The following is a 24799-nucleotide window of genomic DNA, read 5'->3' as shown; positions in this document are numbered from 1 at the left end:
AAAACACAAAGGAAGACGGGGCGGTTCGGGAGGCCAACGAATCAACAAAACACCAGGAAGGGGGTGTGGTCGCGCGATGTGCAGCGCCTGCAAAGGAGCCCGTGCTCGTCAAACGAGACTGCGGCGCGGATTTGCCATGCGTGTCAGTTTTTTGCACTGTCCCAAGACCCTCCCTCCGTTGCGAACACCTCCCGCCGCATACAAAAAGGGTGTTTACACCGGTATTTTCTTGTTTTGTCTTTTTTTTCTTGGGTCGTTTCATTTTATTATGTTATCCTTTTATTTCACTCAAACGGTGGGAGTTATGATTCAACCAAATACAAAAAAAGAGATAAAAGAACCAAAACCAACGTGCGGAATGAGTGATTCTTATGATCTTTTGAGTGCCTCGGTTGGGGTGGGGCGTGCCATTACTACGGCCTTGCCTCGCCCTGATTGCATCAGTCTTTTATACATTCTTTGTACATACTTCGTGTATCGACATGTCGTATATTTGCAAGATGAGGTGGTATATTTGCTGTTTTAAATGCTCTATCTAGATGTATCGCTTGTATAAATCTGTCCAGTATTTTACTGGTATATTAATGAACTTTTGGAGTTTCTTCAGGTGTTTGAGTATGTGTTGACATGATGTGGAGATGCTGGCCGGATGGCCGGGTCCGAAACGCTGGCGGAAGATGTTTGTGTCTCCCTTCACAATCTTACGTGGCCAAATCCTCGCTCTGCTCCGACCGGGCACTCACGACCAGTGCGCCGCCGGTTTGGAGCAGCTGCTCTAACACACCGCGTCGAAACGGCGGGAGGAAATGGGCGTAGCTCTTCATTATCTCGGCGATGAGGACCAGGCCGTTCTCGCGGTCGGTGCGGGCCATGCTCGCAACCTGGGCGGGATCGGCTTGCTGGGGCTCCAAACCAAGGCCGTCGATGTTGGCAGCCGATGATGACGGGGTTTCTGCGGCGATCGCGCCTGCACTGTCGCTTAATTTGTCCTGCTCCGATGCGGATGGCAGAGAGACTGGCGCGCCGGTGGAATCCGTCATTGTCAAAAGCTCGTCATCGGACAGCAGTGATGCGCCACCAGGCAAGCGGTGGCCTTCGACCAAGTCACGCCCCGACACGGCCTCTACTAGTGCTCGGCATGCTTCGAATGGCTGCAGGGCGCGCATGACCAAATGGGCGCCATCCGTAGACCGACTGAGAACGGCGGACACGAACCAGGTATCGGACCGCAGGACAGGGAATCGCGTCTGCGTAATAAGATACGTGAGGCAGTCGGCCATGTCTATGTGGGCGGAATAAAACCGGGCTCGTCTTATGCGTGCAGAGCTGTTCGGTAGAGAGGACGGATCCAACACGGCAGTGTCGTCCCCGTCGGCCGATGTGGGAGCCGGGACGCTTGGCGGGTTTGGAGACGGCTCAGAGGACGAAATTCCGCTGTCGTTGGTCTGTATAGAGCCCGAATGCGGCGACGTCTCATCGCTGGGCTCCCAGTCGTCGGGCAAAACGTCGTCGGAGTCGGAAGACGTGTGCAGCACCCGACATACAGCGGAAATTGCGCGGGCTGCTTCCGTTTTCGTGTTCTCTTCCTCGGACCGCTTGAAGAGGGAGATGAGCACGTGCAGATTGCTCCGGTCATGGGCAGGTGAAGCCGGATCGGGGGACAGCGGTGCACAGATGCGCCGCACATTGGCAGGGCATGACATGATAAGCAGGCGTGTTAGGGACACGGCAGCAAATTGGACCTGTGGCTGGTTGTTCGTGCTTGTCCACAGTCGAGGAAGGATGTTGGCAGGGGGGTCGAGCAGAGTGCCCAGGACAGGCTTGTTGACGATGGGAATGGCGAGGTTTTTGAGGTAGGAGAGCGCAGAGAAGACGAGCTGGGAGCTGGGAGAAATGCCCCCGACGGCTGCGTCGGACGACAGGTCGAGAAGACTTGCGTTGGGCTGTGAGAGAAGCTGGATGAGGGGCAGATGAATCTTTACGTCTTGAACAAAGTAGGTGCTGGCCTGGTCGGACCGAGCCAAATTGCCAAGGGCAATGCAACCGGCCGTCTTCAAATGAACATTCGTATAGGTGTTGGAGACCCACGACTGCAGTATGTGTACGGGCACCGAGCTCAAAGTGTAATGTGTCTCGAATGACGGGAGAGCCACGACATCGGCAATAATGTGCATGAACCGGTTACCGAGGGCCTTGTAGTCGGCGGCGTCTTCAGGGTCCATCTGAGTGACATCGTACTTGGTGTAGGAGTCGGAGTAGGCCGTCAAAAGCGCCTGGACGCCGTTTTGGCGGATAATCTCTTCCTGAAAGGGTTCATGGGTGAGATATGCGAGCGCGACAGACACGAGAACACTGAATTCCTCAATGTCGAGGGCGTTCTCGGGGCTGACGGCTAGTTGCAAGAGGTATGCTGGTGTCGCAGGGTCTGCCACGGCCACCTCCGATTCATTCGCAACTAGCAGACCGAGGAGTTTGCAAACAATATTCAAAAACGCTCGGCACTGGGCCAAGCGTGGACCTGACACGATGGAGATTAGGCCGCGGCTCAGATGTGCCTGAATCGCCTGAAGCTGCGCCGGTTCTGCGAGAGGTGGTCAGAAAAATCACGATATGGAGGAGGGAAAGAAGGCCCGTAAATCACGCAGAATTGTGACCTACCATAGTCTACGCAGATGTTGTAAAGCACCGGAATGACGAAGGCCAAGGTCGAGTTATCGCCGAGGAGAGACACAATGCGCCCGATCTGGTTGCCGGCCACGACACGGGCGCGGTTATCATCTGGCGATGTTGTTAGTAACGGGAACAAGTAGACGGTGGGCAGGGGGGGGGGCATAGCGCAGCCAGAGATACATAGCATCTCCCCTCTTCGCGAACTCACCCTCATCCGCGCAGGAGTTGCCGATTAAGCGCAGGGTATGAATTTTGAGAGATTGTCGCAGACCGTCGACGGACAGGATGCCGAGAAAGAAATCGAGCAAGCCCGACTCGCCTATTGGTATCCGCCATGAAGCTGCACTGCGTTAGTACGGACATGGATTGAAGGAGATACTTGGGGGGCGGTGATAAATATGCCTCGTTGACCATGCGACCCAACGAAAAGGCTTGCGTACCATCTCGGCTACCGTCGCCCAGGATCTCGGCAGCCAGGTCCATGCTCGGAGACCCGGTGACCCAGTAGTGCTGTACCGCGAGCAAGACCTGCTGCAGGCTGGCCACCCGCTGTGCTTTCTCGGCCGCTGTCAGCTCGCCGGGGCCGTTCGGAGACATGGCGGAGCCATTGTGGGCGGGAAAGCCTGAGGCAGGGCCACCTCGTTCGAAAAGAAGCTGGATATCGGCCGGTCGCATCGTGGGGCAAAGCGGAGAAGGAGTTGCAGGGTAGATCGGCAAGAGAGCGAGAAGATTCGGGACCGAGAGCGGTGCCCGGCCAGGCGGAGATAGGCGGGGTCAAAGCCGGGGAGGACGTTGATGGGCCAAAAGTCTCAATCGACAAATATGTTAGGCGGCGTACCAAGGGCGCATAGAGCTGGGCATCAGGAGCTCGGGCGTTTGACAGCTGCTTCGGTTCAATCCGAGTTTTGCAGACAGAGCGGCGTCGAGCGGGAAAGGAGCGAAGGAGAGGAGGGCGAGCAACGACAAGGCGTGAACGGCGAAGAGGCAATAGAGCACAAGAGCACAAGAGCACAAGAGCGTGAGAACGAGAGCGTATGCGGAGGCGGCACCGTTGCTGACGAGCAGAGGTCGGGCAGAAACAAGAAGGAACCGTAGCGGAGCAAGCTTATCTGGCGGGAAGACGGTGGTTGCTGTCGGGGCTGCTACAGGACTGGCTGCTACTGTGTATGTGTAATGGGGGGGGGGGGGGGATGAAAAGGTTGCCAGCCGCAGTGACGGGTGCGGGCGTCTGTAGTAACCTATCTGGGAGTGTGTGAGGACCGGCGACTTTTTTAGTTGGTGCGGCAATTGGCCTGGGCTCTCGGCCGCAAGTGGGCACCCTGAATTGCCAGTGCTGTGGTTCGTCAGCCGTGGCGAGTCAGGCCGTTTGTTTGGTGTGAGGTCTTTGTTGGAGGAAGACGAAATTGAAGAAGACGGGAGAGGCGCCGGTGTGGCTTGCAAGCACAAACAAAACATCAGAAAAGAGAAAGCGCGTAATGTGACAGGTTGCGGATAGCTCTTGCCGTGCATGTCTTTCTTCGGCCGGACTAAGTTGATGAGGGTTTCTTCCAGCGCATAATAGGTGCAAGGGCTTGCCGGAGCAGCACGACAGCGTCAGACATAACAGGCGGAGTTAGTCAAATTTGGGGCAAACGGGTACTGAAAGCTCCGCAATCTTGGCAGACGGTGGTAAGAGGCAGTGTTTTCTTGCTCCTTCCCCAGCAAGGGGCTTGACCGTGCCCGTCATCTCACATCTCAATCTCATCGTGCTTTGTAAGGGAAGGAGCGAAGGAAACAAAAAGGGAGGCCAAAAAAGGGAATCGCGCTCTAGCATAACTGCAGAGGCACTTGAACTGGTACATCCACACCAAAGCTTCTTGGGAGTCGGTGCAAGAGGTAAGGCATCGCTGGAATGCAGTGGAAGCCATCAAAGACGGGCCGTGTGGCAGGCATGTTTATTGGGCAAGAACGGGTAGGTACACTGTTGGTGGACGGGAAAGTGCAATTGCCTGCTATTGCCTTGAGAACAGGGCAGACAAGCGTGACAAAAACGAGGAAAGCGAGTGAGACTGGCAACGTGAAAGAGGACAGTGCAAGCAACGGGATTGAGCGAATCCCTGCGGGATTCAACCAACGAGAACAAAACAACCTGAACGTGAATGAAGAGGAAGGGGAAAGAGCGATCAAGTCAAATCTTGAAAAATTGAAATGAAGAAGGAAGAAACTTTGCCCTGTCCCCTTTTATGCATATTTCCAGAAGCTGCGACCGGAAACAAAAGCAAAAAGGAACCAGCACGACACGGCAGGGGCCGTCGTGTCGGTGCTCGCCCTCAACTTGTTCCGACGACAGCATTTTGGTCTGGAAAACAAGACTACGCGGAGGAGATGCGGAGAAATAGTCCGTACACGACACCTGTATTCCGTATGTCATAATGACTCCGGACACCATCGGAGGCATAAAAGGCTCGCAGTGTTACATCCACTCCACGTGATTGTTTCCCATTCGCAGCTTCGATTGTCACTTTCGTTGCTTTGTGGTAAGACTGAAAGGAGAGGCACCTCCATACCACGAACGTTTACGTTTCTGGACGGTTGATCCAGCCCATGTTTTCGTTCGTTATATGACGTGGACCGCAGCGCCTCATTCCGATGGTCGCATGAGGCACAGCACCAACGTCGACAATACTAAGAGCAGCCAAATCTTGCAGTAATAGGTCCGTTTGACAACAATCATCTCCATGTCGGCCCCGGCATTATTGTGCGGACCGAGCAGTCGTTGTCCTCCGAGAGGGGATCTACATACTTCTCCTTCTTTTGGTGCGGCGCGAAACCGTACATTAAACGTAAAAACGGAATACCTTGTCTGCTTGGCTGTTGTCGACGTCTGCTTGTGGCACAGGCTCTCCTTTCGTCTCCAACAGCAGACAGAGACATGGATTGCCAGCTTTACCCGGTTCACGTAAACAGGCTGAACAGGAAACCTGGGGCACGCCCCATCTACGATTCGTTGTTTTACACATGTCGTTTAAAATTACGTGCCAGCTGTGGCGATAAGCCACGGCATGGTGGTGGCATGCCTTTTTATTTTGGTTGCTACCAATTATGGTGCCCTTTCTTGCATCTGGTGATGGCTTGTTTTCAGTCAAGTTTGTCCACGGTCTCTTCGACTGTCGATGTGTGTCTATATAAATTAGAGCTCCTTGCCATGCCTCAATGTAAACACTAGAGACCCAAACGAGAGTAAACCATACCAAGACGAAAGAGGCGATACCAAACACAACAAATTCATCATGATCATCAAAGCCGAAGCCTTGGCCGCTCTGGCCTCAGTCTTGGGCAGTGCATGGTAATACATAGGAGATCAACTTCACCAAGACACAAAACAGAAAATATACTGACCTCACCCGGCAGTGCTCTGCCAGAGGCCGCCAGCATGGCCGCTAATTGTCAGCCGTGCTACACACGAACCATTGTCGTTGAGCAACCGCTCCCAAGCTGCGGGCCCAATTTCATTGAACCATTTCCGCACCAAGCCTGCGGCATGGTCTGCATCAGACAAGCACAGGCTCTCGAGGCCAGAAAGGCAAGACAGGTTGGAGAGGCTGATGTCGACACGGCCGCGCTTATCCCAACAGTCACGATTGTCAAGTCCACGACAGTGATTGCCGCCACTGTCACGTCCACCATTCCCGGCATCAACGCAGCCTGCCCTACCACGGATACAGTTACGGTGACACAGTCCCGGTCTGGATACTCCGCCCAAGATCCGTACAAGTTCTGCGGCCGCGCCCTTCCTCCAGACTGCAGCTGCGGTGGCGGCCCGCGCGCGACGTCCACGCTGGTCGAGGTACATACGATCTCGCAGACGGAAACGGTCTTTGTCACCAAGCCGCCCATGCGGTGTAGACCGATTCCAACGCCTCCACCGCTAGACGGACGTGAGGATGTGTCGATGCCCCTCTCCACGGAGTGCGCGACGTACGCCACACAGTGGGAAGAGGTGCTGTGCTACGATGGGTCGAACCGCGCAGTCACTGCTGCTCCTCCGGCCCCTACGGCAGCTGCAGCGGTGCAGAGCGGCCTGCCTCTCACAAAATATACAAGCGACTGCACGGTACACATTGTATACCGGTCTGCCCAGTGTCTGGATCTTCGTCTCTAAGGTAGTGAGCTGCGGGTGTATGCAGAAATCCGTTTGCAAAATGAATTGCTATGCAGAGACAATATGCAAATGATCCAAAAACGGTAAACCGAAAATAAAAGAAAAAAACAGAAATATGGATCCAAAAGTTGTTTCATTTCTTTAAAAAAAAGTGTGCCGCGCATAAAAACAAAATTCACGCCTATAAAAAACATGTACAAGACTGCAAAAAAATATGACAAGGGGTAATGTGGTGAAAGCAAAAAAAGGGGTTGTTGTTGGCCAAACAAAGGAAGGTCAAGAAGTAAAAGTGTCAGGAAAGGAGAGGTTGGCAGCAAAAGAGGGAGGAAGAGACCACCGCGTGTTCTTTTGGTCTGCATACATGAGATCTACAGGCCGCGGATGGAGCCGACGCCGAGGAAGCGGCTGTTGACTCTGCGCTTGCGCAGGCCCGAGTCGGACTGCGGGAACGGATCCTGCGACGGGAAGTAGGCGTTCCAGTTGGTGCACTGGGTGTCCAGGGCCGACTTGTCGGCCGCCGCGACGCCGGCCTTGAAGTCCGTGGGGCGCTCCGCAAAGGTGACGGCCAGGCCGCCCGAGACGTGCCAGGCAATGTGGCAGTGGAACAGCCACGTGCCCGGGTTGTCGGTCTTGTAGGCAATGGCGACCCAGCCCAAGGGCGGGAGCATGGTGACGTCGCGGCGGACGGGGTTGTTGCCGTTGAAGGAGGAGACGTCCGAGGCCTTGAAGGGGCCAGGATTGTTGAAATCGGCCCGGCCAACGACCATGAAATCGTGACCGTGCAGGTGCATCGGATGCGCAATGCCAATGACCGGGTCGTTCTCCACAACCCAGAAGACCCACTGGTCCTTCTTGTCGACGACGACGACGTTGTCACTGTTGGGCCAGTTGGTCTGGCTGTTCAGAAGGTATTGGTCGACGGGCTTCTCCCAGCTGATAATCTCCTGCGTGCCGTTGACCTTCCAGGTGAACAGCTGGCCGGGCTCGGCCAGGTCGAGCGTCACGTTGAGCTCGTTGCTGGAGTCGGCAACGAAGCCCGAAACGGGGACAGTGCGCTTGACGACAGGGGTCAGGTTGGTCAGATCGGCACAGGTCGTCCTGGTGGCAACGGAGCCAGGGTTGGTGGGCAGGCCGCCAGCGGAGCCGGCGTAGTGGAAGATGGCAGCGGGAGTCAGATTGTCGGAGTCGCCGCACTGGGCATTGGTCACGAACGTGGCGTTGAACCAGTAGTTGCCAGGGGTCTGGCTGGCATCAATGGTGACGTCGTAGCGTTGGCCGACGCCAACGAAGAGCTCGTTCACCGTCATGGCGTTGACGGGCACCAGGTCGGCAGCAATAATGGTCATGGTGTGGTTGGCCAGAGAGAAGACAAAGTGGTTCTCAACAGAGATGTTGATGATGCGGAGACGGTGGCGCTTGCCGGGCGTCAGGGTGACGTTGGCATACTTGCCGTTGCCGGTCACAGGGTGGACGTTGGTGCCGTTGAACAGGACGTTGTTGCTGTTCGGTGGTCCGTTGTTCTTGGTGTAGTCGACAAGGTAGTCGGATGTGTGGTAGTAGTAGTCGGACACGGGGAAGACACCCAGATCGACGTCGTACGGCAGCGAGGCCGGCCCGTTGATCTGGATGGTGCCGACAACACCGTTTCCGTACTGGGCCGAGAAGTGCGAGTGATACCACGAGCTGCCGTATTGCGTGGCGAGGAACGTGTAGACGCGTGAATGGCCCGGAGGAATGGGGCACTCGGTGACGCCATTGACACCATCCTGCAGATTGGTGTTCAGCTGACGGATACCGTGCCAGTGCATGGAGGTACTATTTTGTTAGAATTTGGTGCTGCAAAAACAAAGCCACATGCTGGAAATTCAAAGAGAAGCTGCTCACCCGTTGCTCTTGAGGTTGTTGATGACCGTGATGGAGAGCGTGTCGCCCCAGTCAGCAGAAATGACGGGGCCGGGTAAGGTGCCTGTGTTTTTGATTAACTAATGTCGATGCCAGATAGGGGGGGGGGGCATTGACATAGTCTGGAATTATGCAATAAGCACATACCGTTGATCAGCATGACCAGTTCCTTGACCTCACCATCGGGGCCAGTCCAGTTCGTCTCCTCAGTAATAACGAGGGTATACTAGAAGTTTGTTAGCAAGAACATATTTACAAATGTGAAAAGGTGCTTGCAAGAGTGTAGAGGGTGTGGACCGTCGACATACGTGACGAGTGAAGTTGGTGACCGGCGTGCTGGCGTCGTAGTCGGTGTTGATGTCAAAGCCATTGGTCCAGCAGGCACGGTTGGACGGCGTGTTGCACGTGGACGCACGCGCAACGAGATCGGAGGCATCTTCGAGCAGGCCACTGGGCGCAGCACGGGCCAAAAGCACCGATCCAAGCAGACTCGGCACGATGGCCAGAGCAGAAATGAACGACCGCATGGTGACGGCGACGGCGGTGAGGATGATGGGGAGAAAAAATGTAAGTGGGTGTAACGAGTGCAGCCAAGCAAAGAATAGAACGAGGGACAATAAGGCCGGGCCGTGATGGGCCTTGCAGAAGCAAAGTTTGTCGAAGGGCGCCGAGGGCGAGAGTGTGATGATCCAAAATCAGACAAAGTGGTCAAATGAGAGAGTGGATGTGCCCGTGTTATATACTCGGGACGGGCCTTTCAGAGAAAAAGAAGTTCAGAGCCTCAGCTGTAGACCACGTAGATTTGCAGTCCTTGCTGCAGAGAAGGCAGTGACGCTATCCAGAATTAGGAAAATGAAGGACGTCGAAGTAGACAAGGTAAACACCGAAGAAGAGGTAAGGAGACGGGCCAGCCAGACAGACTGTCAACCCGGACCTCCCTCGTTCTTGGTCCACATGGTTACCCATTGGCCGCTTGCACGCGGCTAGCATACATGTATCTGACCGCACCCCCTCGCACGTGGAAAGATGGCTTTGGAGGTTATGGTAGCAGTCGTATACATGCCTCTCAATCCTCTGTTCTTCGTTGGTTATTTTTGTGCCCCTTTTCGTCTCCCGGGCCTTGCCCTTGATACCACCATATGCACGAACGGAAATTGCTTCTTGTCGTGCGTTTAAACAAAAGCGTGGAAGTCTCCTTGAGATTTTATTTTTTTTTGGGACTCTGCCTCTTTGACGGCTTCGTCATTAGGACCGTCTCAGGAACGAAACTTCAATATCCTGGACAAATGCCTCCGGCAAGAGGCCGCACGTATGAATTCACCTTCATCCTCGACACACACGGCATCAATGAGAATGTCTAGATGCAAGTGTGCGTGTGTGATCCCAGCCGGACGCCAAGGGGATGTATGGCTTGAAGAGAGTAAGCTTGTGCCCTACTGTGAGATAAAAAAAAAGAATAAGGAGAAAGACGGGAAATGAAAGAAGGAGGTGGACAAGGAGGGTGAATGTGACATCTGAATGTGCCCAACGAGACGAAAATAAACCAGTCGACCGAAGACAATGACCTTCAAAACGTCGGGTTGGAATACGAAGGGAGACCAGGCAGCCAAATCAGCCAAATCCGAGAATGCGAGAGGCGGTTGCGAGATGGGGGTCAATGGTCAGATGAACATGGCGAGTAAAGGAATGAACATGCTGACGACAAAACAGACAGAACCTCACTTGTGGATACCAGTGAACACTGCCATCATGGACGGAAGCATCGGAGACGGCACGGCCGGCGAGGAAGATGCCTTATCCTCCCACATCCAAACCCTTGCCACCATACCTAGTTGTGAAAAATGCGAGGAGGAGGGATAGGACAAGAGAACCGAGGATGCAAGAAATCGATAGTTTGTTATTTTGAAGACGGGATGACAACGAGAACTGGACGAAAACGACCAAAACGAGGGGTTTCGTGATGCAAAATGGGACGAGAGACGGGAACGACGAAGGTGGCCGTCGGAATCGGTTCCCATGGTGCCGGTGAGACGTCTCGTCGACGCTGAAAAGGTTCGTTTGCCGCCGAAATTCCTGGTCCATCTTGGCCCCCTACCCGTGCCTGCAGCTTGCACCATGTCGTGATGGAATACAACGAGATGCATCGAGGGGTTGGAGAGGGCTCAGCTCCGGCCGCTCCCTCCTTCGAATTTGTTTTGGGACGTGTACAACCGGGGACACAATGTGGAGATGAGTGTCACGAAGAACGGGGGCGGCTTGAGGCTGCACACGGGATAGAACTGGTGGAAGGAATGCATGAACAGTCGATGGGGAAAACGGCATGCAGAACAAAAGGGAAAAGATGAGATGGAGGGCTGAGGTCCGAGAGCTGAAGTAGGGTCATGACGACACTGGAGGCGAACAAAGTACGGAATTTAGAGGCGAGGTGCGGTTCAGGATAGAGTTACCAGTATGAAAAGGGGGTCTAGGAAGCACGAAGGGAGGCGCGGCATGCTGCAAGAAGAACGAAGGACAGAGTAGGTTCGGGTGACAGGTCGGGATCGTTAAAGAAGGCATTAAGATAAGAGCTGAAGGAGAAATAAGGTAATTCGTAAGAAAGAAACGGAATAAAACTCTGGGGAGACAAAACAAAAATTAAAATCGTGCAGTAGAAAATAAACACAAGAAAATCATAACAGTTCGTACTAACGCTGTTTGCTGTGGTTCGAAACAAAGTAAACGCACACAGACCACAAGCACTGTACATGGCCAAACTGCCTAACCAGGAAAAGAAATTGTGGCTTACACGAAATCGGACGGACGCCAAAAGAGATAAAAAATATGGGGCCGGCAGCGCAAAGCATCAAGCCATCCCCTATTTCTTCTCGAGCCGTTCTCGTCATTATGGCTCCCATGCCAGACAAACCAATTGGTTGGACAGGAAGATGAAAGGGACAAGACATCTGAGGGTGTCATGCTTTGTCTGCACCTCCCGAGAGGACGAGAACGCACGGAAGGCACGGGACAATGACGAGAACTGCAGGGAAAAGGGAGGGGAACACAGACAAGAAAAAGGAGATGATGGGTGGTCAACCGTGGAAACCGGGTCAGAAGCTGAGAGTCGGTAAGAGTGACCGGGAAAGCAAAGCGAAAGTGAGGCAGAGAACAAGAACGACACCGGAAGAGAAAACAATGGTGAGAACGAACAGAGCAAGTCGACAAACACGGTCAGTGATGTGGGCCCCGGTGAATAGCCCGTGGATGATGCTTGGCATGAAAACAACAGTAGAGTAAGCATCAGATCCAGAAAAATCCACAACGATCATCGCCAACCACTATGGCTGGTGCAGACCGCTATACGCAAAATGTCTCAATAGGCAAGGTATGGCTAGGCCCATGACAGAGGCAAAGTGACGAGGATTGTGAGATGAAATTGAGGGCACCGCCGCGGCAATCGAATAAAAAATAGAAAACCGAGCATAACGCGAGATATCCGGACAAAAGACAGAAAAACGCCATGGACGCCCTCCCAGGTTGTGACTCGAGACTTTGGAGAAAACTCTCCGGTTTGAGTTGGCCTGGTAAGAGGTATTGCCCGTCATTTCCGCGGCCCACCAAACACCTGCCGCGTCCTCCGCCGAAAGCGTGCGCTCGTACGGGAGAGGAGAAGGAATAGGAAAGAAACACCGCTCCCGTATTACGTTTCTCACATTCGTAGACTGGTGCGAGGATCGCTGTCGGCTTCCCGGTACTTGGTTCTTTGTTGCCTTATGGTGATCTCCCGACCTCATCTATTAGAGTTTGTGGAGGGTACTGGAGAATAAAAGTGACATGCGGAAATAAATTAAACAGGTCATAAGGGAACTTCCGAGCGCCCCAGGTCGATGGGTCAGATGGCTCGCTAAGCCCAGTAAGACGGGACAAGATAGGTAGTTTTGTTCCATGTAAAACGCTTTCTTCTGTCTGCACGGGGAGGCGGAGGGCCTTTGAATGGGACACATTGTGTTGATTAATCGCCAGTTGCGTCTGGTAAGGATCTAAGGCCGTGGGAGAGTACCGTGGTCCACGATGTGGCGTCGATAGTCATTTGGTCAGGACTGGCCGGTTCCTTGTTCTCAAACAAGCCCGCCCAGTAAAGAGAGTGAGAAAGGGGGCAAGAGGTGAGCGTGCTGTGCCGCGAGGCTGGCGAGTCAGTGCCCTGTGCAATACATTGTCCAGGACTCGGCCGGGTCCACAGCCAGGCGACATCAGCGTTGGAAGAGTACATTTGAATGTGAAAGAGTAAGGTGGAGTGAGAAGTACCGAAACGACGTAAATACGAAGACTCAGCTGAGTTCCACTTGCCGATCGCAGTATGTCTTAGCTGTGAGCTTTGGACATGAGCGGATAGCTGGCTGCACCTAGGACCTGTGCACACCGCATCGTTTAGAAGAACGTAGGAAAGCGAGAGCCTAGGAGTCATGGCATTGGTTCTGTTTTCTGACCCTCGCATTCTTGATGATTGTTTTTCCACGGTGTTGTGTTGTTCTCCGTTTCCACGTACCTCGATTTCTTAGCCTCTGCTGTGTTGTCAAGATAAAAAAAGAAAAGACACGGGAAGGGGCGAGCAGTATTAGCCAACCAGGAGCTTCGTAGAAGCGGTGACGGCAGAGGCGCATGGAAGTCATGCAGCCAACCGGGCAATCCACATTACCAACTGTAAGTACTCTCAGTAGCTGCTGATAGTTCTTGCAATGGATCGAACTGCATTCGCCTAAGCTCGTCCTTATTGCATCATGTATGAATCGTTCGTTTGACATATGTCTGACATAGCACAACACCCTGCCCTCCGTTGTCAAACTTTCGTTCTGCGTTGCATAAGGCCCGTCATCTCTGAGGTCAGACTGGCCGGCTCCTGTCTGCATTTGTGCTGCCCATAGAGACAAATCAGGATCTTGATGGTCGGCTCTACCGCTGTGGAGGTGGCTTTCTCGATCCGTTTTGTCTTCTGGGAGGCCACAGCGTAAACACGGCTGGGCAGCTGCAAGGACGTTCTTGGCACATCCCGCCAAGTGAACTGTCCAATATGGGCAGAAAGCTAGAAGGAAAGGGGAAAGAGGAGATAGCGAATGCACTTGATGCAGATGCAATGCAGCACCTGTGGAGATGCGTGTTTTTCGGGGTCGACAGTGGCATGTCGTTCTCGAGGGCTTGTATCTTGTTTCGCCTCCCTTTCCGACTATAGTTTGTATTTGTTCGTTTATTCCGTTGCTCGTTTCTCGCATTTGTTTCCCTCCTTTCCGCTGCGGGCCCTGTTGTTTCCAATGGAAGTGTTCTGTATGGGCGCCGCAATACCCGATATGCACCTCAGCCGGCTTGTTCTTGGAATACGGCGTTCGAAAATCCCAACACGAAGGGCCTCTCCCTTCACTCTAGTCGGAGAACGGGAAGTGGGCATGCGACGTTGCTGATCGAAAGGCGGAAAACGAGAATGGGCTGTGACAGGCTCGTAAGCATGATACTCGCGGCTGCTATTCGACAAACGAAGATATGGCACGTCGCAGCAAAGGGAATGAGGGTCCCAAGAAAAGTGCCAGCCCAAATACGGGATGTAGCCGTCTCGTATGTTGTAAGCCTTGCACAGTTCCGCAAAAGGTGAAAGAGGTCCTTGGGAGATCAGACAGTGGAACGCACAGAAGGAAAACGAAATTGCAGGGGCCACGAGCTGCTCGAAACAGTTGACAAAATCGTTGTCAAAATTGGTCATGGTGCATCCAAAGCTAGTTGGATTCCAGGAGTAAGGGAGACGGGATGCAGTAGCAAGAAGCACAGATAGTAGTACCGCGGGCATCACAGCATGTAAACGCGTGTGCAGCATGAGTGCATGCAGAGTAGAAGCAACTGGGGACATCCCTGCTTTCTTTCTGTTGGGTCGTCGAGAGAGACGTGGCTCAGACGGTACATGGAATTGTGCCTTGGCTGTTTTGCGCTCTCGTATTGTGCATTTGTTGCATTCGCCTGCACTCCTTCAACCTCCTCTGCAAGGAACAGAACCATCATCGTATACATCGCTTTGGACATGGGGGGTAACGAATATGTTTGAGAAAAGAAAGGACGGGAAGGGGGCGGCGTGGGAAGGTGAAGGGCCTGGTCAAGCCGCCCGAGAAGGTAGTGCTGGCACCACAGACAACTCCCCCTGTCTGGCCCGAGCTGGTCACGCCTCGCTAAAATCCTTCCATCGGGTTCCCATCGAAAATCATCAGTTGCCTCGTCACTCATAACTGCATTTGGGTTTCTCAGCTTCTGCTGTTGTCGAGCTTGTTTGTGTGTGGTTGTCCTCGCTGCTACTCTGCATGTCTAGCCTGACGGCACCTTTCGGCACGCGAACTGGGTGGGCCTGGCTTTGCTGTCAGTGGAGCACTCTCAGCCAGCCCTAGTGGGTGCAGGCATGGAGAAGCAGCGAAGATCCGGCTGTTGGCCGTTAGGTTGACCCTGGCGCTTGGCTAGGGTGGCAAGGCAAAGCCAAACTTGACCGAGCGGCCAGAGGGGGTCAAAGCGTGAGAGCAACCAGTTGTAACCGTATGACAGGTGTAATGGGGGCGAACTGGAGCTGAGCAGCCTCGGCAGCCAATTGCTACACAATAAGATATCCGGCTGTTGCATCAAAAGTAGGCAGTCAGTAAGATGGACGCCGACTGTGGGACTGGAGGTGGCCTGCGGGTAGGACCTCGCTGGTACCTCGTAAACATTTCTGGCCTTACAGGCCCTTGGTATTCCGTATTCCCATTATTCCTGGCCGTTTGCCGCCCCGTGGCAGCTTTGGTGAGCGAGCTCTTCGCTAAAAATCCGGTGACCGTCTTGTTTTGCTGACCTCTCGCTTCGTTTCTGGTCGGTTGCACACTGCCGTTCAACTATCGGTGATATTCCAAGAGCTTCTTTGTATGGAAGGGGATTGGGCGAGCCCGGAGCTTTAGGTGGCGGGGTGATGATTTCGAAGAAGTCAAATGGGTATTTTAAGCTGGAGTTTTGGGCTGGACAGAACGAGAAGAAGATGTGAAATCGTGTAGAGGAAAACGGACTACGGATGGTAAAGACAGCGCGGAAAAGGAGAAGGCCAGTTAAGGCAAGAAAACAAAGATCTACTTTGGCAGTTGTGGGAGCACAGCTTGTGTAAGTCGCTCCTTCCGCCACATTAATGGGGACACAAGAAAGAAACTGCAAGAACAACCGTCACGCACTGGCGACCGCTTCCAGCCCAAACCGCAAAAGCACCATATGGTAGGCCGATTGCAAGCTGTATGTAGGCCGTATCATTGCTCTTGCCCTACGAAAGAGCTGTAGTTCCTTCCCATACTTTACATTCCTCGTAATGTTTGGAGTGCGGAGTTTTCCATATGCTACCATTCTAGGAAGGAACAAGGGTCCCTGCCCTCGTCAGCGATTACGGAATATTGACCCATGCTCTTTCTGTTTCGTGCATTCCCGCGTGCCAAAAATAAAATGAAAATAAAAAAATAAAAGAAAGAAAGAAGATATACCTGCCGTGAGCCTCGCTTTGCTACGGCTCGGCTACAGCAATGTGGATTATGTCCTTTGGAAATAGTGAACCAAAATACCAAATACACAGGTTTCAGACTGGACTTGTCCCTTGGTGGTGCATCTCTCGGGTCCGCGTTCGTGAGCCTGAGAGCCTACCCTCGGTCCCGAGCCGCGGTGATATTTGGATAGATATCGTGGTCGAGGCAGCATCGAGAGCTACGGGCGACATCGCAGGCAAGCAGGACGTCGCAGTAGTGTCTAATTATAAAAAGGGGACGCGCAGCATGGCATAAAAGCGACAGGGCAACGACAGGCGGCAGACCCTTGAACACCACTGCCCGCACAGATTGCGACGTTGGGGGCGGTTCCGATCGCGGCAGCTTTGTGGATGGCGTGGTTAGGCACCGGCAACGCGGCGTGTGGATAGCGTTACAGCACATGAATAGTGGCTTCTCCATGGCCGACGGAGTCGACGTACGGCAGGCATGGCACGCAGCTAAAACGTTCTAGCGGAAAGCGCGGTGATTGGGGGGTCGCATGGGCGGCAGGTGAACCAAAGGACGGAAGGAACTCGACTCTGCGAGAAAAGAGGAGGAAGCAAAGATTGTTCGAAAACCGTCTACATCGTGCTAGTAATAAGGACGAGAGGAACAATGTCACATTTGCCAGAGTGTCTGGTCTTGACGAGCAGGTCCAGTGTACGACGTACGTGTAAATAAAGCCCGAGACCTCTTTATTTATGACGGTGTTGTGAACCCCTTTTAACGGGGTCCCACGCAGACCCGATGTTTACGGCTCCACGGCAAGTATCGCGAAGGCCGCCTGATAGAGACGCCAAGGGGCTCAATCTTTTTAATTCAAATCCGGAAAGAGGAGCAATATCTCATGTGGGGGAGCATCAGACCGACGGTCTGTTCCGTTTTGCTCTTCAAGAGACTATATATGTACTTTAGCTATTTTGTCGTCTGTAAAAGAGGCGACACATTTTTTGAAGCAGTAAAAGGAAACGGGAACAAAATTATAGTCTCCCACCATCCTGTAGATTTGTAAAAAGAAACGCTTGGAGCATGTCGGGATCGAACCGGCGACCTTGACAAATGTAGACTACGGCCAAACCAGGTGTGTGGTAAGGCACCGAGCCTTGTTGAAGGCTCCATATTCTGTTGTTTATTTAAGAGTTCATCCAAGATCTTTATTGGCTTCGCCTCAGACATGAAGTCGCTTCTTGTTTTTGAAATCGACGAGTCAAGAAACCTGATAAATCTGACGGTACGGTTGTATTAAAGTTGGCCATTACTAAACTCCTCGCTATGTCGCGGAATAAGAAGGTCGAACTAATTGATTCAGACAGGCGTTTTCACAAGCGTCATTTTCATCGTGCTACCATCCATCGTTCCTGCTTCTCGATAGCACATTGTCTTCTTGGTATCGATCCTAGAGACAGTGTCCAAAACATTTATGAGTGAAGACACTAGTAGATGCGCACGGGTACACCCGATACACTTTCCGGATTTTTAAAAGACTTTTACCCCGGAGCACTACCGGAAACGCTTGACCTAGGGTGACACGGGGTCTTGCCCATGTATAAATGGCTTGGTAGAGCCACACGGAGATGAGACGGAGCACACGTACAACATAGTTGGAGTACGACATACAGATATGGCAATATGGAAGTTGCAGTTGCCGTTGCCGTTGCAGCTATATCTTGGCAAAGCGACTGTACACGTACGCGTCCAATTTTTGAGACGCCATTATATGGGGCCGGATGTAACCCTGCGCCGTATTTTGTTCCTTCTAATTCTCCTTCTTCTTCTTTGCCTCCAACTGAGAGTCTGTGCTACTTTCATGTTCGACTTTGACAATAGTCTAAACGTTCAGGTTGCCCTCCTTAAAATTCCAACTATGGCAAGGGTAATTATATGTTCCTGGCATGAGCCAGCAACCAAAACAAGGTCTCACGCAATGGAAGACTCATGCACATGAATGATATTGGGCCTAAGCGTCGCGAGGATACCTTTTTCTACACTGGGCCTTGACCTAAGGTCTATTTGCTAATGTGTATCAGATAGTGACTACACATGCAGGACTAGGATGAACAGAAGAACCAGAAATGACTTGGCCCGGTATACACGCTACTGGAAACTTTGCACGGTGGACGCCGGGATTGTATGAACGGTAAGGGGCTCCATATTCTACAGCTACTCTATAGATCTCATAGGTGGCCCCGTGGCCTCAAAACCTGGCTTGCTGAAGTCTTGGGTGTGCACTGCGATGTGTAACAAAACTTCCTAGATTTCCCGTTTAGGCAACTCGGATTGGAGCATATCACTGTACAGGTAGTATGTACATGAACGCGTTTTAACGGCATCATGAGGAAAGCCCGGATCACAAGCTTTGATTTCTACACCTACCCTGCCACCTCTATAACATCCACTGGCAACGGACCGCTCGCCTCCCGCGCACAATAGTGCTGCGCCGTGTCGGCATTGGCCGTTTCCGTGCACAGCAAATCCATGCTGTTCGTGGACGCAGCCTGCCAGCGTGTCGTCCCATTTGCCTTCCGAGCATCATCGTCGCACACCCATGTCTCCCACACCGTCACCGTGTGCCGACCCAGGTCGAACCGGAACGCCGCCGCAATCTGCGTGTCCCGCGACTCGACAAAGCAGCTGTGCCACGCGTCGGACATGTCCGTCTGGTTGACGTGTGTCGAGCACTGTGCGTCGACGCCCAGGACGGCATTGTACAGCTGGAACTCGAAGGCGGTTCCTGTGTCGATGGTGCTGGCCGTGGTGGAATTGGTAGCAGTCGTGCCACTGCTGCCCTGCGGCGTGTACAGTATTTCGGCGCCGTATACAGTGAGGTTGTGTGTTGCGGCGGATCGGCTGCTGCAGTTGACGACCTCACCGGGCATGTTGTCGGCCAACAGCGTTGGTAGTGTGGTAGCCACGCCACCGCCGGCCAACAACAAAGATACAAAGAAATGTCGAAGGTGCATATTGTTTGGTAATGATGTGGTTCAGATGTTGGTTCTGCACGTTTGAAGGCAGAGTTGAGAGCATCCGAACGTCACCAGTGGTATCCGCGAATTTGCGGAGAAGGGCCGCCAGATTGCCACATTCGGCACTGTAATCAAGTATGGTTGTTTCTATTTATCCAGTACGACCTGCGTTACGTCTTGCTTCCGGTACCCGAGCTGACTACTCCGCAGTGGAGGGAATTCATTTGTATTTATTTATTTATTTCAAAACATACTGCCAAATCAACGTAACGGACTAGGCGAGTTCAAAATAATAGATCTGATTTAGGTATTTGACATTGATGCTGACGTTGATGTTAATTTGGCTTCGTCCAAGATCAAATTGGACGATACTTACAAACTAAGATTGTAAACAAAGGAAACTCGTACTTAAACGACATGCTGCCCGCCGACCTCCAAAATTCGCTAGTAAGGCAATACAAGGGGAATATGCGAGTAGTGCTCAAAGAGTCAAAAAAGGTGAACTTAAATAACAAAGAACGTCTTCAAATCCGTTGCTCCTCTCCTTCGTCGCCCTGGCCCTCCCAACTGTACCGTCGTGCCGCGAGCTGTGGAACATGCACCAAATCAAAACCAGCGTCAATGCGTTCCGCCGGTGGTGTGCCCACGCTGTCTATGGTACCTGTTGCTGCTGTTGTTTCTGCCTCGACTGCCGCCACGGCCGCCACTTTTCCTTCTTCAATTTCGCTCTTCAATGCGCGGAGACGCTTCTCTTCTTCCAATGTGTAGTTCGTCCCGAGTGTGCTTTCAATATCTGTCATGGTCGGAGACGAGACCGATGCTGATGCCGACGCCGATGCCAACGGAGACTCGGATGAAGATGACAAGTTATTCTGTGGAGGTGACATCGACGTCGGAGCCGGCCGTACAGGCTGTGATGTTCGTGCCGCGACTGGTGCTAACACGTCTTCCGGCAGCGGCCCCAAACAAACGACACGTGCTGGGTCAATGGTCGTCCTTGGGGCTAGACGTTGTGCCGGTACATTTTCTGGGGGCTCGTCATCGCTCACGCTTCCATCGCCCAGGAAGAACATGGACGGGAACGGTGCGGCCATTGTCATGGGCGACGGTAGGTCAAAGGTGCCATTGCCGTTGCTGTTCCCGCTCGCACTCCTGGTCCCGCTCACATTGATGCTTCGGCCGGGCCAGCCTCCACTGCTCGGTGTCATTGGTGATGGCAGCATGGACAACGAACCGCTATGGTTGCTCCCTGTCGATGTCGACATTGCCGTAGGCGATGTGACGGTAGTGTTGTCGGAACCTGTCCGTGAAGAGACCGCCGAAACGGACCGTGGTGGCGCGCGTGTAGTCATTAAGTGGGGTGCCCGGTTGTGAGCCACTGAGCTACCATCTCCCTCCGTCTTTTCGTCTTCACCATCGTTTGCCATATTCCTCAAAATTGCTGGGTCAGCGGGTGGCTCATACGTCGGCACAGGTCCCCGCAACTGCCGCTGCATGCGCCGCCGCGCCACCTCATAAGCCGTCAAATGTTGCACACCATCGCTTCCAAGAACGGCTGTGGCATCGTCATAGTCGCAGTATCCATGGCCGTCGTCAAAATCGTCAATTACACCGCCGCCAATCAGCGCATCATCAATCTTGTGGTTTCGGTTGGCTGCGCCGTTGCGGCCACTTGATGTGATACCACCGGCCGTCGCATCTAGTTCGACAGGTGGAAGTGGCACAGGCAGCTCATAACGGGCGTGCTGTGCATCGGCACCGACCTCGACCGGATGTGAAAAGCTGCCGGCAACCTCAATAGCATCCTTTTCCGGGTCGCCTTCGGAACCCCTGCTGGACGTAGGCGAGGCAGACGCCACCCTGTCAGCAGCAAGCGCTTCACGTGTCCGTTTGGATGCCCACCGGCCGCGTCCAATAAATGAAAAGATACGTTCCATGGGGGAGCCGCTGACTGGTGTTGATGGCTCTGTTTCTGTCGTCGACTCGGTGCCGTCTTTGCCTCGACCACCCGATGTGCGGCCGTTGCCATTATCATCGCCAGATCCGGCCGCTACTGCTGTACCGGCAACCCTCCTCCGCTTCTCTTGTTGGCGCCGACGTCGATAAAGCCAAAGTCCCAGTGCAAGCATGGTACCCGCGGCAAACGATCCAACTACTACGCCGGCGGTGGCTGCTGGGGTCAACCCATTTCTGCTGTCGAGATTGTTGGTGCTCTCGGGCCCACCCTTGTAGAGCGGATAGGGGCTTGTCGGCGAGCGAGGGATGTCGATTAGGCGAACATAGCCTTCCGGCTTACTCCCGTTAAAGTTGGGGAACCTGGCCTGGTGCAAGCTGAAGTGGCTTGCGTCGTAGTTCACAATCATGTAGACCTCCTGCAACACAGCGCGACCGAGAACAATACGCGTGTTCACGGTGGTGTTACCGTTCAGTGGTAGACACTGTAACGGAAAGTAAGGAACCGGCGGGTCAGACGGCTTCATGGTCGGCGCGTACGGGTATGACGCATTGAGAGCAAACGCCGCCGATGACACGGTGAGGGAAACAATGTCATCTGCTCCAGTGTTGCCTCTACCAGACACGTTGAACGTTAATGAAACACCCTGTCCAGAGAGGTAGTCGTTATACAATGCCGGACTAGCGAATTGGTATAGCAATAGCTCCTTATTCCAGACGAGACCAATTGTGGAGGCAAAGCGACTACAGGCATCTTGTGGCATCCACAAGAACGGCGTCGTGGAGTCGACGACGGCCAGCGACGAAGCCGGGTCGGTCACATTTGTAAGAAGGGCAGTTGAACTGTTGTCCGGGACAATCCGCGCCCATGACGCGGCGGCAACCGACGCATTGAACGGCGGTGCATGGGCCATGATGCTGCGCAAAACGAGCTCCGGCTGGTAATGAACAGGGTTGAGGTTGAATGTGATCGGTTTGGTATTGTCTTTGGACGAGCGGTCAAACGCAATACGGCTCATGTCATAGCCGCCCAGTGTCAGCGATGCCGGCACGCCATGCTCGCCTCGGTATGATGCGCCCGCTGTGTAGCCGTAGCTGTGGCTAGGAATTGTACCCATAGACTCTGCGAGTTGCCGAATGAGTGGACTAATGGGACGATTGTTGAAGCTGCCGTCGAGCCCTCCAACACCAATAAAGCCGTTGTAGAACGTGGTGTCATTGAAGCCACCGACTAGACTCCGATCAACTTGAAGTTGGGTAGGAGATGCAGCGTCAGGCAGTGGTCCATCGGAAGATCGAGGCTCAAAAGAAAAGTATGAGCGGCCCTGAGATGACCGAGATGTGTCAACAAGAGGGAACGTAATAGTGGCCAGGCCATAGTCGAGGTTAGGCGCCATCAAGCTGGGTTCTTCGAGCCCGGATGCAAATGCACCCAGAGGCTGCCATGAGTTGACCCCATTAGCAGCTGCCGACTCGACGCTGAAGACGCCCCCACGGCTCTCTCTACACGCTGGCAGCTGCACACAACCGGTCGTTTCAACGACCCAGGATTCGGAAAGGGCGGTGCTGACGAGCAGTGAAACATTCTGTGACTGTGAGACAGATCCGCCGCCGACGGAAACCTCAAATGACGACCATAAGCCATCAATTCCAATCCTAGCAGTGTCAGAATGAAAAGGGTTAAAGGGCAGTGTGAAAACAGGCCTACCATTCTCTACTGGGCCGGATGCCAATGGCAGAAGGCTTGGGCTCGGGAGTGTTGGAGTAGCTGTCTGCTGTTGCAAAGCCAGCTGTTGCCAAAATAAGAAGTTGCAACTGAAAGGCGAGGGTGACAGATGACAGATGGGAGTGCGAAATCAGAAACGGCCGCGAAGGGATCGCCATGGTCGGGAAGGTCGCTGATGTTATTCTTGAATAGACGCTTTGCCCTCAGATTGAACGCGTTGTCTGCAGCCACGTCTCTGCGCAGTCCATGATGGTCGATGAGACGCTGCAGTAGGCCGCAGTTTCGCTGCGGCTTGGGTGCGGAGTTTGTGTAAAGCTCTAGATGCGTCTTGATAAATCCAACTAATGGTATGTCGTATGATCGTGACACAGCGCACAGAAGTAAACAAACGCGGAAAGGACTAGTTTGCGCACAAACTCGAAAGACTCGGGTTGATGAGCAAGTCTGCACAAAGGACAGAGACGCACTGACAGTGGCAGACGTGAAGAAGAGCGGACGGTTTCCGATTCTCTATCCCCCTCCATTGCGCATTGTCGCTTCCTCATGGCCGTTATTCATCTCACACTGTTAATTTAGCAATCATTGGCCAGCAGACGTGGTCAATGTCGGTGGCTGTCTTTCGGTGGCGAGGCAAATAGAGACACACGGCCCAAATCGATCTTAACAAGCCGCGGTTGGATTATCGAACCGCTTCCATTGCCGTTGAACAATCACTGTCATGGCTCTTCGGGAAAAGACAGGACGTTTATTCAAGAGAAGGCCATCCCCTCCACTGATTTTGCACCGCCATCAGAACCGACTTACCTGTTGCAGGCCAAGTTGACGCTTTATGAGCAATCGTGAGAGCGAATTCCCTGTTGGTGACATAGCTGCCACTGTTTGTTGTTTCGTACCATCGCCGAAAATCAAATACTCGGGTGAGGTACTGGGACTGTGGCGATTTGGGCGGCGCAGCTAAATCTCCAGTGATGTTTGGTGACTACTTGCCTGTGCAAACTGTGGTTGATTAACATGCCACCGTCCGGAGGCCGATATGGTTGTTGTACAATTTGGAGGCACTTTGGATAAAATCGTGAAGGTGGTTGTTTTGAACAAATGGGCATTGCGAGGCCTGAGTTTTGCCGGGAAGAGCGGAATGGGGTGAGGGGGAAAGGAAAGTTCGGTGGAGGATATTTAATAAAGAAGGGGCAAGATGTAGAGACACTAGCATGAGGAAGGTGTGAACGAGGAATGAGGAATAAAGGAAGGAGCAGTTAGCCACAGAAACTGTGCCGCACCCTAAGAAAGGAAGGAGTATTTGGCACACAGAACAGTTGCAGTTGCGGTTACCGAGTAGCGAGAGCCCGTTGCAAAACTTCCCGAAGGGGAAAGACGTGTGGAAGCTTAAGATGGACAAGACTTTAACGAAGTACACTTTCTTGTTTTGCGTCTCGTAAATGGCATGATAAAACCAGGCAATTCCTTACATGGGAGCTGCGTCGAACAAGATATGCCCACTGGGCAAGATGCTCGGAGGGGAAGGTCAGAGAAGCATTTGTAACGGAAGTAGAAAGTCGATACACCTTGTAACGCCACCCTACATATCTGCTCTTTTACCATTCCCATGTCGACATTTATTTGCTTCATCAAAATATCACAGCTCTGATAGTTTCTTGGTTTCCATACGCGCCAAAAACCACATTGCAAATATAAGAGTTGTAATAGTATGGACTGTTTTCGACGTAGACAAGAGAGGAAAATGTCAGTCGACTGTTTTGAGTACGACGTGATGGAACGTAGAAGGCCATAATTCCACAGAATTTACGTCCTGGTCACTAAACTACAACTAATGTCTTAATTTGATTTTGGACGACTGCTTGTGGCATATAAATCATGTTCCTGTTCTAACGATTGCCAAATCAGTTTTTTC

The 24799-nt window shown here is 52.9% G+C and overlaps 5 protein-coding genes across 5 annotated transcripts; 1 reads left to right on the top strand and 4 right to left on the bottom strand.

The window, feature by feature from the left end:
• Positions 1-701: 701 nt before the first annotated feature.
• SPBR_06621 (GTP-binding protein) lies at positions 702-3345 on the bottom strand (the record flags this gene model as incomplete). The annotated part of the gene is made up of 4 exons (XM_040764877.1): positions 702-2581; positions 2659-2778; positions 2879-3010; positions 3111-3345. The coding sequence occupies 4 exons, from the start codon at positions 3343-3345 to the stop codon at positions 702-704; spliced, it is 2367 nt and encodes a 788-aa protein (XP_040617400.1).
• A 2845-nt stretch (positions 3346-6190) lies between these two features.
• On the top strand, positions 6191-6811 carry SPBR_07869 (uncharacterized protein; the record flags this gene model as incomplete). The annotated part of the gene is made up of 1 exon (XM_040766123.1): positions 6191-6811. One exon carries the CDS (start codon positions 6191-6193, stop codon positions 6809-6811), a length of 621 nt encoding a protein of 206 aa, XP_040617399.1.
• A 368-nt stretch (positions 6812-7179) lies between these two features.
• Positions 7180-9240, bottom strand: SPBR_06839 (laccase precursor; the record flags this gene model as incomplete). The annotated part of the gene is made up of 4 exons (XM_040765095.1): positions 7180-8626; positions 8696-8777; positions 8861-8939; positions 9022-9240. 4 exons carry the CDS (start codon positions 9238-9240, stop codon positions 7180-7182), a joined length of 1827 nt encoding a protein of 608 aa, XP_040617398.1.
• Positions 9241-18617: 9377 nt separating this feature from the next.
• Positions 18618-19124, bottom strand: SPBR_07935 (uncharacterized protein; the record flags this gene model as incomplete). The annotated part of the gene is made up of 1 exon (XM_040766188.1): positions 18618-19124. One exon carries the CDS (start codon positions 19122-19124, stop codon positions 18618-18620), a length of 507 nt encoding a protein of 168 aa, XP_040617397.1.
• Positions 19125-19735: 611 nt separating this feature from the next.
• On the bottom strand, positions 19736-22561 carry SPBR_06574 (uncharacterized protein; the record flags this gene model as incomplete). Its single annotated transcript, XM_040764830.1, has 1 exon — positions 19736-22561. The coding sequence occupies one exon, from the start codon at positions 22559-22561 to the stop codon at positions 19736-19738; it is 2826 nt and encodes a 941-aa protein (XP_040617396.1).
• Positions 22562-24799: the final 2238 nt, after the last annotated feature.

The sequence above is a fragment of the Sporothrix brasiliensis genome (genome assembly GCF_000820605.1).
Source record: "Sporothrix brasiliensis 5110 chromosome Unknown Cont20, whole genome shotgun sequence".
NCBI classification, from domain to species: Eukaryota; Fungi; Ascomycota; class Sordariomycetes; order Ophiostomatales; family Ophiostomataceae; genus Sporothrix; species Sporothrix brasiliensis.
Note: the sequence above shows the minus strand (reverse complement) of the source record. Positions and strands in the feature narration are given on the sequence as shown.